The 16,877-nt window shown below is 34.4% G+C and overlaps 1 protein-coding gene across 1 annotated transcript; it reads right to left on the bottom strand.

Moving 5' to 3' along the window:
• Positions 1–13,934: 13,934 nt before the first annotated feature.
• LOC129948908 (uncharacterized) lies at positions 13,935–14,684 on the bottom strand. Its single transcript, XM_056060060.1, has one exon. The coding sequence runs from the start codon at positions 14,682–14,684 to the stop codon at positions 13,935–13,937; it is 750 nt and encodes a 249-aa protein (XP_055916035.1).
• Between the last annotated feature and the right edge of the window lie 2,193 nt (positions 14,685–16,877).

The following is a 16,877-nucleotide window of genomic DNA, read 5'->3' as shown; positions in this document are numbered from 1 at the left end:
TGCTTCTGCTCCGTATAGCAGGACTGGTCTTATATAGCGACACTTTGGTCATTTGATAGAGTGCTTTGTCACTCAATTGCTTTCTTAGCCCAAAGAAACAGCAATTGGCAATTGTTATTTTTCGTTTGATCTCAGCTGGTGTCGTTTTCTGCGTTTGTAGCGGAGCCTCGGTAGACGAAGTCTTTGACTACCTCAAAGTTATGCCTGTCGATGGTGACGTTTTGACCAAGACTTCATCGGTGCTGTAGGTCCTTTTTTAACGACAGCATGTACTTTGTTTCGCCCTCATTACCTGTCAAACCCATTTTTGCCGCCTCTGCCTCAATACTCACAAAAGCCCCATTGACATCACGCTGAGTTCTTCCGATTAATATGTCAATGTCATCAGCATATGCTAGTAATTGGACAGACTTTTGAAAGATAGTGCCTCTAGTGTTGACGTGTGAGCTCTGCAATATTCTTTCAAGCACGATGTTAAAAAAATCACATGACGCATCACCTTGTCTAAAACCTTTTTTGACATCGAAAGGTTCTGTTAAGTTCTTTCCAACCTTTATGGAGCAGCGTTAATTCTCCATTGTCATTCTGCACAAACGGACGAGTTTGGCAGGTATGCCAAAACTAGACATGGCTCTATACAGCTCGTTGCTGTATATGCTGTCATATGCGTCCTTGAAAACGATGTTCTTTGGTTTTTTCCTGGATCTGCCGTAATGTGAATATATGATCGACTGTGGACTTTCTTGGTCTTAAACCACACTGATAAGGACCTACCAGGTTGTTAACGGTAGGCTTTATTACGGCAGAGAAGATTTTGTAAGCCATGTTAAGAAGACTGATTCCTCTATAGTTGGTGCCGTTGGTAGTTCTTCTGCTGCATGTGGTCTGTTAAGGGACCTAACATTTCACCTAAAGATCCGAAGTTCGTTGTGCCGAGGCTTGTTGGTGCTTCGCAACTAGGATATTTTTATGTGGTCAGGAAGTCACCCCTACGACGGTACAGTTCCCAACCAAGATGGCCAGATCCTTAGTATAACTCCAAGGACGGGGAGCTGGATAAACCACTCCCTATAGACCTGGGCTCCGAATATGTCATTCAACTTTACCAGAACTTTAGACGTCAGCCTTGATACCATCTCGGGAATTCCTCCGCTGCCGTCTGGATAAGCAGAGGTGCCTTAGTTGAAATACCTCTTCCCCCCTTTCTCGTTTGCAACCCCCAACAATTTTCCACTGGGGTTGGAAACCAATATCCAGTTGAGGTACTAGGCACCCGATGTTCAACACGGGGAGGTGAGAGCAATAGTTGATAGATAGAGGTGAGTTTGGAGAAAAACCTGTGGACGCTTGTGTCCTCTTGAATGCACTTGTCTACCATTTGAACATCGGTTTTATTAATTGCAGATTACCCCAGAGAATATTTTTTGCGGATTTCCCAAGCACTTCTATTTAAGGAATTTACATTATATTATTTTTAAAATCAATTTCTTGTTTCTTCAATTTTTTCAATAAAAAAATTCTTCAACTTTATTTCCTCTGCATGACGTGCACACAAAAATTACTTCGGCCCTAAAACTAATTGATTTTTCAACATAAAATTAAATTCTTTATCAATTATCTTTATCCGTTTCTCCCTTATAAATAAATATGCGTATAAACAAATAATAATTGTAAAAAATTGAAGCCCCCGTATAAACTCACATCAGCTATCAATAAAAAATCACTCAAAGACTATACAACAATAAAAGCAAGAGGAAGTTCGTACTCGCACCCCTCCCATTTTTATAATATGCCCCAAATCTTTAAAATAAAAAAAAATTTAAATCCATTTATATGAATCGATATACAGATGAATGATCGCACGTAAAAGTTCAATGTTACACGAGGTCATAAAACCATCGGAATTCCTTCAGTGAAAATTTCGTATCTACAAAATGATTATTATTATGAAGTAGTCAAAGGCGAATTTGCTGTCAAGTCTATTAATATGATTTGACGCATTAGACTCTTAAAAACTCTTTAACTAAAATTAAGTTCAACGTTTTTTTAATTGCTAGCAATAATGCTTCCTAATGATTGAAGACTGCTTTTTTTTATATATTTATGTTTAAAGGGCACTCAAGGGGTTATTAATACCATTAACATGTTTAAAGTTTAAACACAATGCGGCCTTTAGGAAAAAAGGGAAGGATTAAAGAGGAGAGTAATAGCCGTGGCATGGTGGTTAGTGCGTTGGACTGTCATGCAAGGGGTCTTGGGTTCAATCTCTGCCTGTGCCACCTTAATTTAAAAAAAAAAAAATTGCGGGTACTGCCTCTTGCGAGGAATTGATAAATCCTTCAAGAGTAATTCTACTTAAGGTTTTCAATTTAAAGCACGCCACATGCTTGCTGTCTTCTTCATTGGACAAGGTTAAGTCTTCAGATATACAAAAATGCTGCAATCATTTGATATTGCCTTTATTGAGTGGGGTGTGCTACCATTGAGCAAGCAACCGAATCATTAGTAGGCTAAAAATGGTGGCATCCAATAGCGACTTACTTTAAACTTCTACTGACGTTTTTCCCAAAGATGAATAAGACAATTGGATACATGAAAACAATCTGGAAGCCGAAGAAATCGATATGGAAAGTGAACGTGTAAGTTTAAGTGCAATTCACTAGAATTCTACATTCTTTTGCTATCTATTCATTGTTGTTGAATTAAAGCCTAATAATAGTCTCCTTGACTGCTGAGTAAATTAAAAATAATGGGCAGGTTCAGGCGACATAAGGTACTTGACAGTAAGTCAAGGTTCTAGTATCTGATTGGCCAGCTGTCAAAAAATTACCTTCCAATTAAGGCAATGTATATTGGAAAGTTGACTGTAAAGTTAGTTAAGAAAATTCAAGTGAAGTCAACTCATGTCAAAATGACAATTGATGATTGCTTTTTTATTCAACGAAAAGCTGAACTTTATTACTATATGATTTATTTACTTTCTACACAGCTTCATTAAATGTTTTGTGTAAAAGGGTTCTTTGTCAAATTGGAAAAGAAACAAGTTGTGATGTATGGTTCCAATCAAAGAATGAAGTTCCTTATGTAGCCTGAACCTGCCCAATGTAAAGTGCTTTAAAGTAACAGCTGTAACTTTTTAAGAAATTATGTTTTGACATTTGAAAAGTAAAAACCACACCATTACCAAAAATAAAAAAAATACAAGCTTCAACAATTGTTAAAATTCATTAAAAAAATCATGAACATGTTAAATGCACAGTTCGGAAAACTTAGGCTTTTCAGAAAACAACATTACAAAGTAATTCACATAAAAACCTAGAATTTAAGGGTTTAAAAGTGTGGCCAATAAGAAAACTCAGGTTTCGGAATCAACGAAATGTAACAAAATGATCCTGATTTTCCTCCAAAAACCAACATCACTGATGAGGCCCATTTTCTCCTCGGGTTTGGGGGTAAAAAGAAGATTTGCCAACTTAAAAGTTGGAATGTATTGGCCTACTTGTACGCTTCGAACTATTGTTACTATTGGCAAAATCCCACCAAATAAAAGTGTTTTCGAAGGAAGGAGGGTGCCGGACTCTTTACTACAACCTTAAAACCTGATGCTGAATGGTTTTTCATTGTAACAACATTTGTATAAACAAAACTATACTTTTTTTAAGATTAAGATTTCCTGAAGTCGAAGGATGCATTTATTTTTTTTTTGCACCAAAATTTGGGATGTTTGAAGGTTACAAATATAAAACTTAATCCGCCTTAACAATAAATTGTTGATGGTTTTGAAAATTAAAAATCTTTGTCTTGTAGAAAGCCTTCAATCCATTTAAGTATCTTACATAGTTTATCGAAATTCCCATTAGTTATGAATTATGAATCTATGAATTTTTCATCAAAGCTTGAATTTAATGCTTTAATAGTTTTGAAAAATATGTTTTGAAGTTAATTTTTAGTGCTGATTTTGATTTTCGAACTGCTCAAGATTCCAAATACCCTTTTTCAACATTATTATTTCTATTAAATATATGTATTTCAAAAACTTGATATAAAAGAATTGTGTAGATAAATTCGTTACAAAAACAAAAATTAATTTCAATCCGTTCTGCTGTTTTCAGTTAAAAAACGATTTTTCTAAAATTTATTTGAGACACCTAAAAAGCTACTTCATGAATTTAAATAGCCTCATCGGTCCATCATAATCGGTCCGATTTATCGTTTTGAAACTATTGACTTTTCTCGACGTTTCAAGGTCCCTTCAGTCGAAATAAAAGATTAATAAAAGTTGGTAAAAATTGATTTTCGATTAAAGTATCTTTTCAAAACATTGGCCTTAAACTTCTTTTATCTTCTAAATAATATTGGTGTCAACATTATTTTCTTACCAAAATTAAAACCTAAAAAAACACAATACTTAAACTTGCTAAAAATTTGCTTTAGACTCAAATAGCTTTTCAAAAATTAAAAATATTGTCTTCAAAGAAAATACTGTTTTCAATATTCAGTACTTTTTTTTGTTAAGTTAAAGTCTATTCATATTTTCCCGTCGCTTTGGCTGCTGAGTAAATTCAAAAAATGTAAAGGTCTTTAAAGTGACAGCTGTCACTTTTTAAGCTGTCAACCTCAGACATTTGAAAAGTAACAACTACCCCACACACGATACAAGCTTCAACAATGTATTGAAATTGATAAAATTTACTACAAAATTGATAAAGATTTTAAGTCACGGTTTGGAAGCACTTTTGGATAGTGATGAAGGTTTTAAGTCACAGTTTGGAAGCACTTTTTGATCGTCGTCGTGAAGTGCCTTCTTGTCTGAGAATAGTAAAACTGGTGGACAAGTTTGAGCTGTTGCGAGAAGTTAGTGATAGTAGAAACGAGCGTCGTGTCGTCATCGCTCAAAAATTAATGGATATTTTGCTATGCTGTAACAGGTTTGTCGATTCACCGTCGGTTTTTTAAAAAGGCATTCTTAGAATTAAAGGCTTTTAAAGTTGGGTCTTCATTGTTAACACACACTGTGCGGCTTTTATTCTAGCAGATTGATTAAAACTTAATTATTCGATAATGGTGCAACTGTTAAGCAAGACCGAGCTATAATTTAAGATTCCTTATGGCCGAAATTGGAAGATATTGATGTTTTTTTCCATTATTAAAGGCATACTTTTTTCTCTAAGCTTAAATACACATAGAGAAGAACAGGTGTTTTGAACAAAAATTTGCCACATTAAAAGGCGAAACGTATTGGCATCTACTCACTTATACGATTCGAACTGTTGACAAAATCCCACCAAATCAAAGAGTTTTCGACTAGGACGGCTAGCAGCCTCTTTACTAAAACCTCAAAAACCTGAGTCTGATATAACGTTTAAATAAACAAAACCTTGTCCTAAATTCGAAACTAGTTTTAAATTTGTTTAGCATATCAGGTTTTTAAAATACGACCTTTAAAAAACGCTAAAGACACCCAAAAACAAGGTTTTAAAGTGAAGCTAAATAAGTCAAAACATATACCAATTTAAAAATAAATTTTATGATGATTTCAATAAGTAAACAAGCTTTGTCTTGTAAAAAGCGTTAAAATCATGTTAGTATCTTTAATGGTTTCTGAAAATTCTTATTAGTTATAACTTATAAGTCTTTATTTGAATTTATATATTGTTTTCAGCAAATCTTAAGTTTAAGGGGCCTATTACGTAAGACAACTAAGAACAAAGTTGAGTTGCAATCCGGCAATCGGTATTACCGATCACAACTAGTTGACTGTCAACTAAAAAATGGTTGACTTTTTAAGTGTGTTCGGGGTATTATGTAAACCAGTTGAGTTGTCTCTCAGTTGTGATTGTTGTCAAAATTCAGCAACTGATATTTACTAGTTGTGTAGTGCATTTTTGTGTACAAAAAAATAACGTTAGGCATCAACAGTTCATTGAAACCAATTTTTTTAAGAAAATGGAGAAAAAAAATTAAGTTTTACAAATAATAATATAAACATCTGTAAGAAAATAATTTTTTTTTAGATTAAAAATAACTAAACCTGCCCAATTCGAGAGGTTGATTGAGGTTCTGCAGCAGAAACCTGAGCTGGCCAGAGGCAAGGGACAATTCGGTTCCACAAAAAGAACCCACGACGAAGAATTTGAAAATATAGCTGTTCAACTACTGAATAGCATTGGACCACCATCAAGAATAGCGAAAGAATGGCAAAGAGTAAGTTTAACTGAATGCAAAAGCCATCATTTTTTTACAAAAGTATATACACATATACAGGTGTGGATCCATTACAAGGGAAATTTAAAAAGAAAGCTTGCCAACAACAAGCTAAATTTGAAAACCACATGGGGTGGTACATCACAGCATATAAGTTTAACCAATCTGGAAGAGAGCGTGGTTGGGTTGATTGAACTGCAAAAATTAGTGAATCCAACAGTAACCGCATGTGAACTGAACACTTTAGGATCCTCATCCTCACCTTATCTGTGCAGCAACGGTGACGATGATAACTTTTCACCAACTGAAGAGGAAAATGTCTCAGCATCCACATCATTTTCCAGGAAAGCTAAGAAGAGAAAGCCATTGCAGTCAATTGACGAAGAAAGAATTGGGTATCTTAAAACTCAAACAGAAAACCATACCCAAATGCTGCAGCTGTTAAAGAACATATCGGTGATTTTTTAAGAACTTGAGAACTTTTTTAAAAAAAAAAACGCATAAAATTTGCAAAATCTCATCGATTCTTTATTTGAGACGTTAGATTGGTCCATGACATTTACATTTTGAAGATAATTTCATTTAAATGTTGACCGCGGCTGCGTCTTAGGTGGTCCATTCGGAAAGTAAAATTTTGGGTAACTTTTTCGAGCATTTCGGCCGGAATAGCCCGAATTTCTTAGGAAATGTTGTCTTCCAAAGCTGGAATAGTTGCTGGCTTATTTGTGTAGACTTTAGACTTGACGTAGCCCCACAAAAAATAGTCTAAAGGCGTCAAATCGCATGATCTTGGTGGCCAACTTACCGGTCCATTCCTTGAGATGAATTGTTCTCCGAAGTTTTCCCTCAAAATGGCCATAGAATCGCGAGCTGTGTGGCATGTAGCGCCATCTTGTTGAAACCACATGTCAACCAAGTTCAGTTCTTCCATTTTTGGCAACAAAAAGTTTGTTAGCATTGAACGATAGCGATCGCCATTCACCGTAACGTTGCGTCCAACAGCATCTTTGAAAAAATACGGTCCAATGATTCCACCAGCGTACAAACCACACCAAACAGTGCATTTTTCGGGATGCATGGGCAGTTCTTGAACGGCTTCTGGTTGCTCTTCACTCCAAATTCGGCAATTTTGCTTATTTACGTAGCCATTCAACCAGAAATGAGCCTCATCGCTGAACAAAATTTGTCGATAAACACATTTCGAACCGAACACTGATTTTGGTAATAAAATTCAATGATTTGCAAGCGTTGCTCGTTAGTAAGTCTATTCATGATGAAATGTCAAAGCATACTGAGCATCTTTCTCTTTGACACCATGTCTGAAATCCCGCGTGATCTGTCAAATACTAATGCATGAAAATCCTAACCTTAAAAAAATCAACCTTTAGAAAATACAAACTATAAAAACTAGATTTTTTTTGGTGCTATGATTCGAACATGAGTTCCATCGATGCATCCTATTACTCCAGGAAATCTGGTTTTCTGGTAAAAATATAAATTATTAATTCATCTCATCATTTTTCATACGAGCCTTAATCCATTGTGGACAGATACGTTCTTCTACTACGTCTAGCATTTCTTTTAACACTACCGAAACTGTTGGCTGAGCAAGGCCTAAATTAAAATCATTACCACTGCACTTTTGGTAACTTCCTTCTGCCATGAAACGTACGGCAGTGCAGAGTTTGAGAATTGGTAGGATTGCGGAGGAACGCTGTGGTTGTTTCAAATGATCTTTGATTTCATTTAGCACATAAACAAATGCGTCTTTGTTGAGTCTAAAATAACTTATAAATCTGAAACAAAACGAAGACACTAAAATCAACACTCATCAAAGAATTTGTTTATAAATAATACTTTTTGTTTGGAAGTTCCAATGAATTGGAGTGATCTCGAATATTTTTTCTCATCAGCGCAACATTCAGGGGATTTTCTTCTTCCGAATTTCCAAGAAACAAATCAATAGAACTCTCCATTTCCTATTATTTTGTCTTTTTTATAAAATTTTGCACTGAATTGAAATTTTGAAATTCCTACGTATTTTATTTTACACAGCTGATTTTGACACAAAACAAGCACATAAAAGTAGGCAACGTATTTGGTCTACTCAACTGAAAAAAGTTGAGTAGACCATACTACGATTTTTTTTTTGCAGCTGTCTTCAAATTGAGTTGTTTTGATTACAACTCAACTAAGTTGCGTTGTGATCCATAATAGGCCTTTAATACTTTTATTGTTTTAAAAAATAAGTTTTGGAGTTAATTTTGAGTGATGATTTCGATCTTCGAATTTGCTCACTTTTTGAAAATATCTATTTCTAGTATTATTTTTTAACATATTTCAAAAACTTGATATAACAGAATTGTATAGACTATGAAGGGGTCTTGGGTTCAATCCCTGCCTGTGCCACCTTAATTAAAAAAAAAAAAAAAATTTCGCGGGTACTGCCTCTTGCGAGGAATTGACAAATCCTTCAAGAGTAATTCTTGTCATGAAAAAGTGCTTTCTCAAACTAGCCGTTCGGATTCGGCCCAAAATTGTAAATTGTGACGAAGAATACAAGAGCACTTTGGATTTTTCTTCATCGCTAGATGGTGAAACTTGGAAAATGTTTGAGCGAACCAAAGGCAAATTGGAGAAGCGGAATGCATTCAAAGACCTTCTTACAGTTAAGCTTGACAAGCGCAGAGTAACCATATCTGAATTCATCAATCAAGTATCCTCAAAATTATATGCTCATTCTAACCAAACCGTTCAGATTGATTTCTCTGATGTTTTATCGAATGAAAGTGAAGATGATTTAAATGACGTACGCCAGCCAGAAGGAAATGAAACAGTTAACTACAGCATTTGTTTCAAAAATCCTCGAAACATACTTTTGCAACCTTGCAATCATTTCAAAATGTGTAGTAGTTGCTTTTCGAAGCTCAGCGAAGAAGCAACGGCTTTAAAAAATGAATTATTGTGTCCATTTTGTCGGCAGATAATAAAAACCACTTGTTCTGTTTATATGTAAAGAAACCTCTATTTTCGTTTTTTTTTTTTTTATTTAGAATTATTGAAATATTATGTTAATAACGTTTATCTTATTTTTTTTCCAGTTGTTTAATTTATTTAATTTAGAATCTGACTCAAAAATAGAAAGATAGCCTAGTTTTGAAGTTTTGTTGAAAATATTTGTTAAGTTTGAATTGAAATGTTGTGTTTAAAAATAGTCTTATAGGTTGCTTAGTAAATGATCATTTATTATAAAAATATATATGTATCACAAATTGTTTTTGTTTCATTCGGGACTCATGTCCCATTTTAGGCTAAAAAATTAAGGACTTATATCTCAGTAGGGTGGGACATTAGCCCCAAATCGAATTCGTGAAAATTCCCGAAAAAGAAAATCGGGACTTATGTCCCGGGACTTATGTCCCTGCGCCGTTTTAGATAGGCTTCAAGGTCACAACATCTTACGAAAACGTGAAGAATGGTTAGTGCGTTTGACTGTAATGACAGAGGTCTTGGGTTCGATCCCTGCCTATGCCATCTAGTTTTTTTCACGGGTACTGCCTCTTGCAAGGAATTGACAAATTTTCCAAGAGTTATTCTCGTCATGAAAAGTGCTTTCTCAAATTAGCCATTCGGATTCGGCTTAAAATTGTGGGTCCCTACATTCCTGAAAACAGTACTCGCACAAAGTTTATTTTATTTTTCATGATGCACAATAAAAAAAAAAGTTTGACTGCTTAACAGGACTTGACCATATGCGTGTGCGGTACCTAATTGAAAAATGCAAGAAATTCAAAAATTCCTTAATCATGAATCACGTTGTTTTATTATTATTGTAAGACGCCATGATACGTAGATCGCGTAGAGTATTCTCAAAACCATATCCAATCCACCCTTTCACCCTCTAATCACTCTATAGATGGAAAAAGAAAATATGTTTCCACATACCGCGTCGTTCGGTCGTACAAGTATATAAGTTCTTATTCATACACTCGCGTTTAATTTTAGATTTGTTGTGAGCAATTTCCAGCTATGTATATGACTCGCCATTTTCGCTATAAATCTTAACCGGAAAAGCGCTTATGCCAAATCAACATTTTACGGAAGCTGTTTTTTTTTCTTAGTTTCAGTTCAAAGATGATTTTCCCTTCAATCAAGCAGCCAAGCAAACAAACAAACAAACATGTTTGTTCATTTCTTTGGGTTATTTTATATATATTTGAATTTTTCAAAAACAACGACCTTGATTTTGACAGAAAATTAAGCGAAAATTTATTGCAAAAATCTACGATGCGGCCGGCGGCGGCGCCATAATATGTTTTTGTTTCTTAAGTCTGAGTACGACGACGCACTCGAGTGTTTCAAAAATTTGTTTTAGCTTATTTTCAAAGGAGCAGGAGAATTTTAAATAAGGGTGTGTTTATGTGTAACTGTGGGGGTGTATACGTTTCAAAAACAATCGCTGACGTCATGTAGCTCGTCCGCACGTTTTATCTTTTTTTTGTTTCTAAAATAGATCTCACTCGGTCAATATTTTTGTTTAGGGAAAAATAAATTGACAAACGAAGCTGTGGACAGAAAAGTTTCATCATGATTCATGGATCGCAGATGAAATTTGTAAAAATAAATATTTATATCATTAACTAATACGCATTACAAATTTAAACTTCAAACAAAAAATTTAATGATAAGATTTTTTTAAAGGCTAAGGAATATTCGCGAGAAAATACGATTTTTAGGTTTTGGAAAAATGTAAATCTGTTTTTTGAAAATCAAAGCTGTAAGAACAAAATTTGTCAAAGTATAAGTGGCTCCTTTAACACAATTGTATTATTTTTTTAGTTCATTTTTTTATTTATTTAAATTTTGTTGAACCTTTTCTTTACGAAATAAGTTTTCCAATAGGGACTTAAAACTTCCAATTTAATTCGTGAACGCACCTTTTCACTAATCATCGAACTGTCGTTATCAAATTAATCAGTAAATTCAACATTTTAATCACGTTAATGAACACGAACGAATAAAGTCTGAAAATTATAAAAATTTCGCGACGTTTGGTGGGGTTTGCATATTTTTTGTAGACAACGACGATCATCACGTTACTGTAAATAGCCAGTGTTATCATGCCACGATCATCATTATTTTTGGCACGATTTTGAGGATATGGACTCAAGAAAGGGGGCTCACTGGGCTAATCGTTAATACGATTTAACGTCTCTAGACTATTTTCTTTATGCCAGCAAGTCAACTAAGTTAAAAGAGCTTAGAGCCAACTTTGAACGTGTGGCCGAGTCATCAAAAATTGGTTCCAACAAATAGCCGAAGTCGAGATCCATTAAAACTTAAAACTAATAATAATAAGGTTTTTAAGATATCTCTAATGTTTTAAGGTATATTTAAAAAAAGAGGCTGGGATGCGACCCACACTTATAACTTCCCATCCCGTCTGTCAATTGTTCTTGCTTAAAAGATTGTTGGTTTTCGTGTTGGGTTACAAAAGTTGTCAGTTAAATTATTCTTAAACATTTTTAAACTACGAGTACCAACAATATTTTTCATATAATGAAATTTTTAGTTTTAAAATCTAGTTTTTGTTAAAAAGATGTTCAGTCGAAAACAAATTTTAGTACCATTTCTACAAATTGTATGAATGAAATTAATTTGAGAATTATTAAGAACCGAACATCAAATTTTAACAAATTTGTTTAGGTAATATTTTTTGTAGATTTTATTTTTTTATGTAAAAACTGACTGTTGGATTTTTATAAAAAAAATACTTAAATCGAAAACAATATTTTATGTGAATAAAAAACGTTTGAAACCAGAATTTTTTTTAATTTTTGAAAAGCTATTTAAGTCGAAAGTAAATGTATACCAAGTTTGAGTATTGTTTTTTATTTGAGTTTTTTATTTTTTGTTAAAACAAATATCAATTTGATTTTTCTTAACATTTTACTGAAGTAGTCTAAAGCCAATATCTCAAAGTTTTGATAAGATATTTGAGTGGAAAATCAATTTTTAAGAACTTTTATTAATTGTCTTGTTTAGGTTTTCATTTTTTGTAAAAAAAACTATCAATTCGCTTTTTCTCAAAATGTTACCGAATGTTGAAAACAATATTTCTTATAAGTTTAAATTTGTTGGAAGCCATAATCTCAAATTTTTGAAAAGATATTCAAAATCAATTTTTACCAATTTTTGTAAAATTTTCTTTTAAGTTTTTATTTTTTGTTGAAAAAAACTGTCAATTAGATTTTTCTTAAAATTTGACTGAATGTTGAAAACAATATGGATTATAAGATAAAATAAGTTTGAAGCCATGATCTGAGGTTTTGAAAATATATTTAAGTCGAAATTGAATTTTTACCAACTTTGAGTAATGTTTTTATTTTTTAAAAAAGTTTTTTTTTTTTCGTTGCACAAAATTGTTTTGGAAATGAAATCAGTTTCTATTCGTAAAATTTTCAAGGTGACAATTTTTTGTCCAGTTTTTTCGATTTATAAAAAAAACAGTTAATTGGATTTTTTTCCAAAAATATACTAGTTTGGAATAATGTTACAATATATGACATAAGATTTAATTCAAGTCTCTAGCGTCATTGGGTCGATGGTAGATTCTGCAATATTATCTCTATAACAAAATTTATTTGATGTCGATATCTCTTCTGGTTCTTGAGCTATGGACGACGAAAAAACGTCGCGAATGTACGGGCGTATGAACGTACATACACACGCATGCACACACATCTTTCTAAAAATCTTTTAGTTCGGCTCTAGGGACATTGAACCGTCGAGAAATGTCAAAATTTTCAAGTTGACAAATCGGACCTATTATAAAACTTCCTAACATCGGTTAGCAAGAGTTATTCTTCGTTTAATCTCAGCGCTGGTGTTGTTTTCTGTGTTCTGTCTGGACGACTTTGGCAGGGATGCTAAAACTAGACATAGCTCTATACAGCTATATACAGCTCGTTCCTGTAGATGTTGTCATATGCGGCCTTGAAATTGGTGAAAAGATGTTGGGTGTCGAGTTGGTGTTCTTGTGTTTTTTCCAGGGTCTGCCGTAATGTGAATATTTGATCGACTGTGGACTTTCCTGGTCTAAAACCACACTGATTAGACGTTAACATATTACGGCAGAGAAGATTTTATAGGTGATGTTAAGTAGACTGATTCCTCTATAGTTGGTGCAGTTTAGAGGGTCTCTTTTTGTTCAGAATCGAGCAAACAATACTGGGGTTCCATTCATCGGGCATGCTTTCTTCCGACAATATCTTCGTTCATGGTCCTAATTAAATTATCTCTAGCGGCATTCAAGTCATCCGCTCCATCGGCTTTGTTAAACTTCAGCATAGATATGGCAATCTTTACGACGCGACGTCTAAGTCGGTAGGACGGGATCATCCTGCCTGACAGCGAAATTCGATTCGTCGTCACCGTTATATGTACATCCTGCAGAAGTGGTCCTTCCATATCTTTAGCATTGATTGCGGTTCCACTGTGATGTTTCTACTTTCGTCTTTGCAGCTTATGGTTCTAGGTTTATGTACTTATGAATTTCTTTTAACAGAGTTATATTAAAAGGACTTGATTATAACGATAGTAAATGACAGAATAAATATTTTATTGAAAAATATTTTCTTTATACATAATAGTCAAAACTTGATTACTTAGAGATTTTGATCGCAAGTATAAACTTAACAAGTTTTCCAACTCTTCCACTCGAACAAAATTTACCTCAAACGTAAACCCATGTTATTAGAACAGAAATTATGTTTTTCGGTAGAAACTGGCTTAGTAAAATAATCTGCAACCATTGATTCAGTTCCAATTCCAATGAAAGAGATAATGTTCATGTTCTTCTTCTCAATGCGTTTGGATCTTGATAAGAACTTGCTTGTCGACGCCAGATGAACTGCACTTTTGTTGTCGCAATATATATTCATGACCGAGTTGTTAAAATTATGGTTCAGTTCAGACTCGAGGCCACGAATCCACATTGCTTCTTGAGTTGAGGCCGAAAGTGCCATATATTCGGCTTCTGTTGTGGATAATGCAACAGTTGGCTGATGTTTTGTCGCCCAAGACACGGCACCTCCCTGTAAGATACATACGTATCCTGTGACAGATCTTCTTTCGTCACAATCGCTTGCCCAATCTGAATCAGAATATATTTGAAATTCAGGATTTCCATTTCTTGAACATTTCAGTTTGGCCGATTTTGTCCCTTTCAGATATCTAAAGAGTCTCTTGACAGCAGTCCAATGTTCTCTGCCAGGACAGTTGTTGAATTTGCTTAATTTGTTCACTGTAAAGCAAATATCCGGTCGAGTGCACTGTGCTGCGAATAATAAGCTTCCAATTGCTTGCTGATAAGGAATCTTAGCCATTTCTTTTTCTTCTTCTGAAGATTTAGGTGACATCTCTTTTGACAGTTTTATGTTGATATCCATAGGGGTTGCTACAGGATTTGACTCATCCATGTTAAATTTCATCAGCATCTCAGATATATATTTTTCTTGATCTACATAGATAAATTTCATCTTTGACACGTGAAATCTGAAACAATTCTTCGCGGTTCCCAAAAACTTCATTTTGAACTCTTTCATCAAATTTAGTTTCAGATTTTCATAAAATGCTGTTTCGTTAGTGAACAATTCTTCGCGGTTCCCAAAAACTTAATTTTGAACTCTTTCATCAAATTTAGTTTCAGATTTTCATAAAATAATGTTTCGTTAGTGAAGATTAGGATATCATCAACATAGATTGCTAGAAACGTCATGGCCTTATCCTTTCTATGGAAGTATATGCAAGGATCAACTTGCGAACGCTTCAATTCAAGTTTTTGTAGGACTCGATCTAATTTGGTGTTCTAAACTAAACTTGATTGCTTAAGTCCATAAACAGCTTTGTTCAGTTTCATCACTTGACCTTCTCTTTCCATCAAAAACCCCTTCGGTTTCTCAACATAGATATCTTCAGTTAACTCACCTTGGAGAAAAGCAGTAATAGCATCCATCTGTTCAATTCGCAAATCATACTTTACTGACAATGCTATTAAATACCGGATAGAAGAGTATCTCACAATAGGTGAATAGGTTTCTTCATAGTCAATACCTTTCTTCTGTGTAAAACCTTTTACGACCAATCGAGCCTTGTATCGTACATTATCCATCTCATCTAGCTTCTTCTTGAATACTGATTTCGTCTTGATAATGTTGGCTCCAGCAGGCTTGTCGACACATTTCCAGGTATCATTTTCCTCAACTGATTTCATCTCACTCTGCATCACTTCTATCCATTTTTCTTTGGCATCTCTGGATAACATATCTTCCATGTCTTCGGGTTCTTCCAAGATGTTGACAGTCTCAGCATTGTAAACTACTCTTGGTAATTTTGAGATTTCTTGTTTCTCTATTGGATGTACCCCCAATACCGCTGTATACTTTGGAACTTCATTGGTGTTTTCATTTTGAATTTTGTATTGAAAGTTATCCTCGTGAAATACAACATCACGGCTGATGAAAACATCTTTCTTTTGTAGGCTGTACAGACGGAAACCTTTGGAAATATTCGAATATCCCACAAAAATGCATTTTTCGGATTTTAAATAAAGCTTTCGTCGTTTTTGTTTGGGAATGTGAGACATCGCTGTGCAACCAAAAATTCGAAAAGAACTAACATCCGGTTTGCGATTGCTCCATAGCTCTTCTGGAGTTTTTTTAGCTTTCTATGCGGTGAACGGTTGACAATATAACTTGCACAGTTAACTGCTTCAGCCCAAAAAAATGTAGGCATTTTAGCATCACACAACATAGCTCGAGCCTTCTCTATAAGAGTTCTGTTCATCCTTTCTGCCAAACGGTTCTGTTCTGGAGCATAGGGAACGGCTGTTTGATGAACAATCCCAGACTTATTCAACTCTAGTTGCATAGCTTTGTTTAGGTACCATTGTCCGTTCGTAAAATTTTAATTCTGGATTCTTGTTGGTTTTCGACTTCGGCTTTGAATTCACGAAAACAGTTCAACACAGCATATTTCGTCTTCATAAAGTAAACAAATACCTTCCGAGTGAAATCATCTATGAAAGTAACAAAATATATACTTCCCTTTATAGATTTCGCCACCATTGGACCACACACGTCTGAATGGATTATCTGAAGTACTTTTGATGACCTTGACCCTTCTGATGGAAAACTTGTCCGATGCTGCTTGATTTCTGCACATGACAAACATGTCGACTGAGAATCTTGATTCAAAGCAATACCCTTAACTAAGCCTCGAGCAAGTAATTTCGAATTTTCTTGTCCCAAGTGACGAAACCTTCGATGCCAAACATTGTCCAGGTTACTTCTTGCAAAATAAGCATTCTTATATGGAGCAGTATCCAACTTGCAAAGACTGTTTTTAGATTTACCATTTGCAATGACTTCATTTGAAGAATTCATGACACGACATCCATCTTTGTCGAAGATGACAACATTGTCATGATCCACAATCTTCTTTATGGATAGTAAGTTGACTTTTAATTCCGGGACATAAAGAGCATCATAAACAACAACATCACGTCTTCCTTTAGGAGTTAAAACAGTCAACGAAATGTCGCCCTTACTAACAGCATTCATTAACATGTTATTTGCTGTCTTAATTTGACCTTGAAATGGCTTGAGTTGCTT

This window comes from Eupeodes corollae, chromosome 1, assembly GCF_945859685.1.
Source record: "Eupeodes corollae chromosome 1, idEupCoro1.1, whole genome shotgun sequence".
NCBI classification, from domain to species: domain Eukaryota; kingdom Metazoa; phylum Arthropoda; class Insecta; order Diptera; family Syrphidae; genus Eupeodes; species Eupeodes corollae.
Note: the sequence above shows the minus strand (reverse complement) of the source record. Positions and strands in the feature narration are given on the sequence as shown.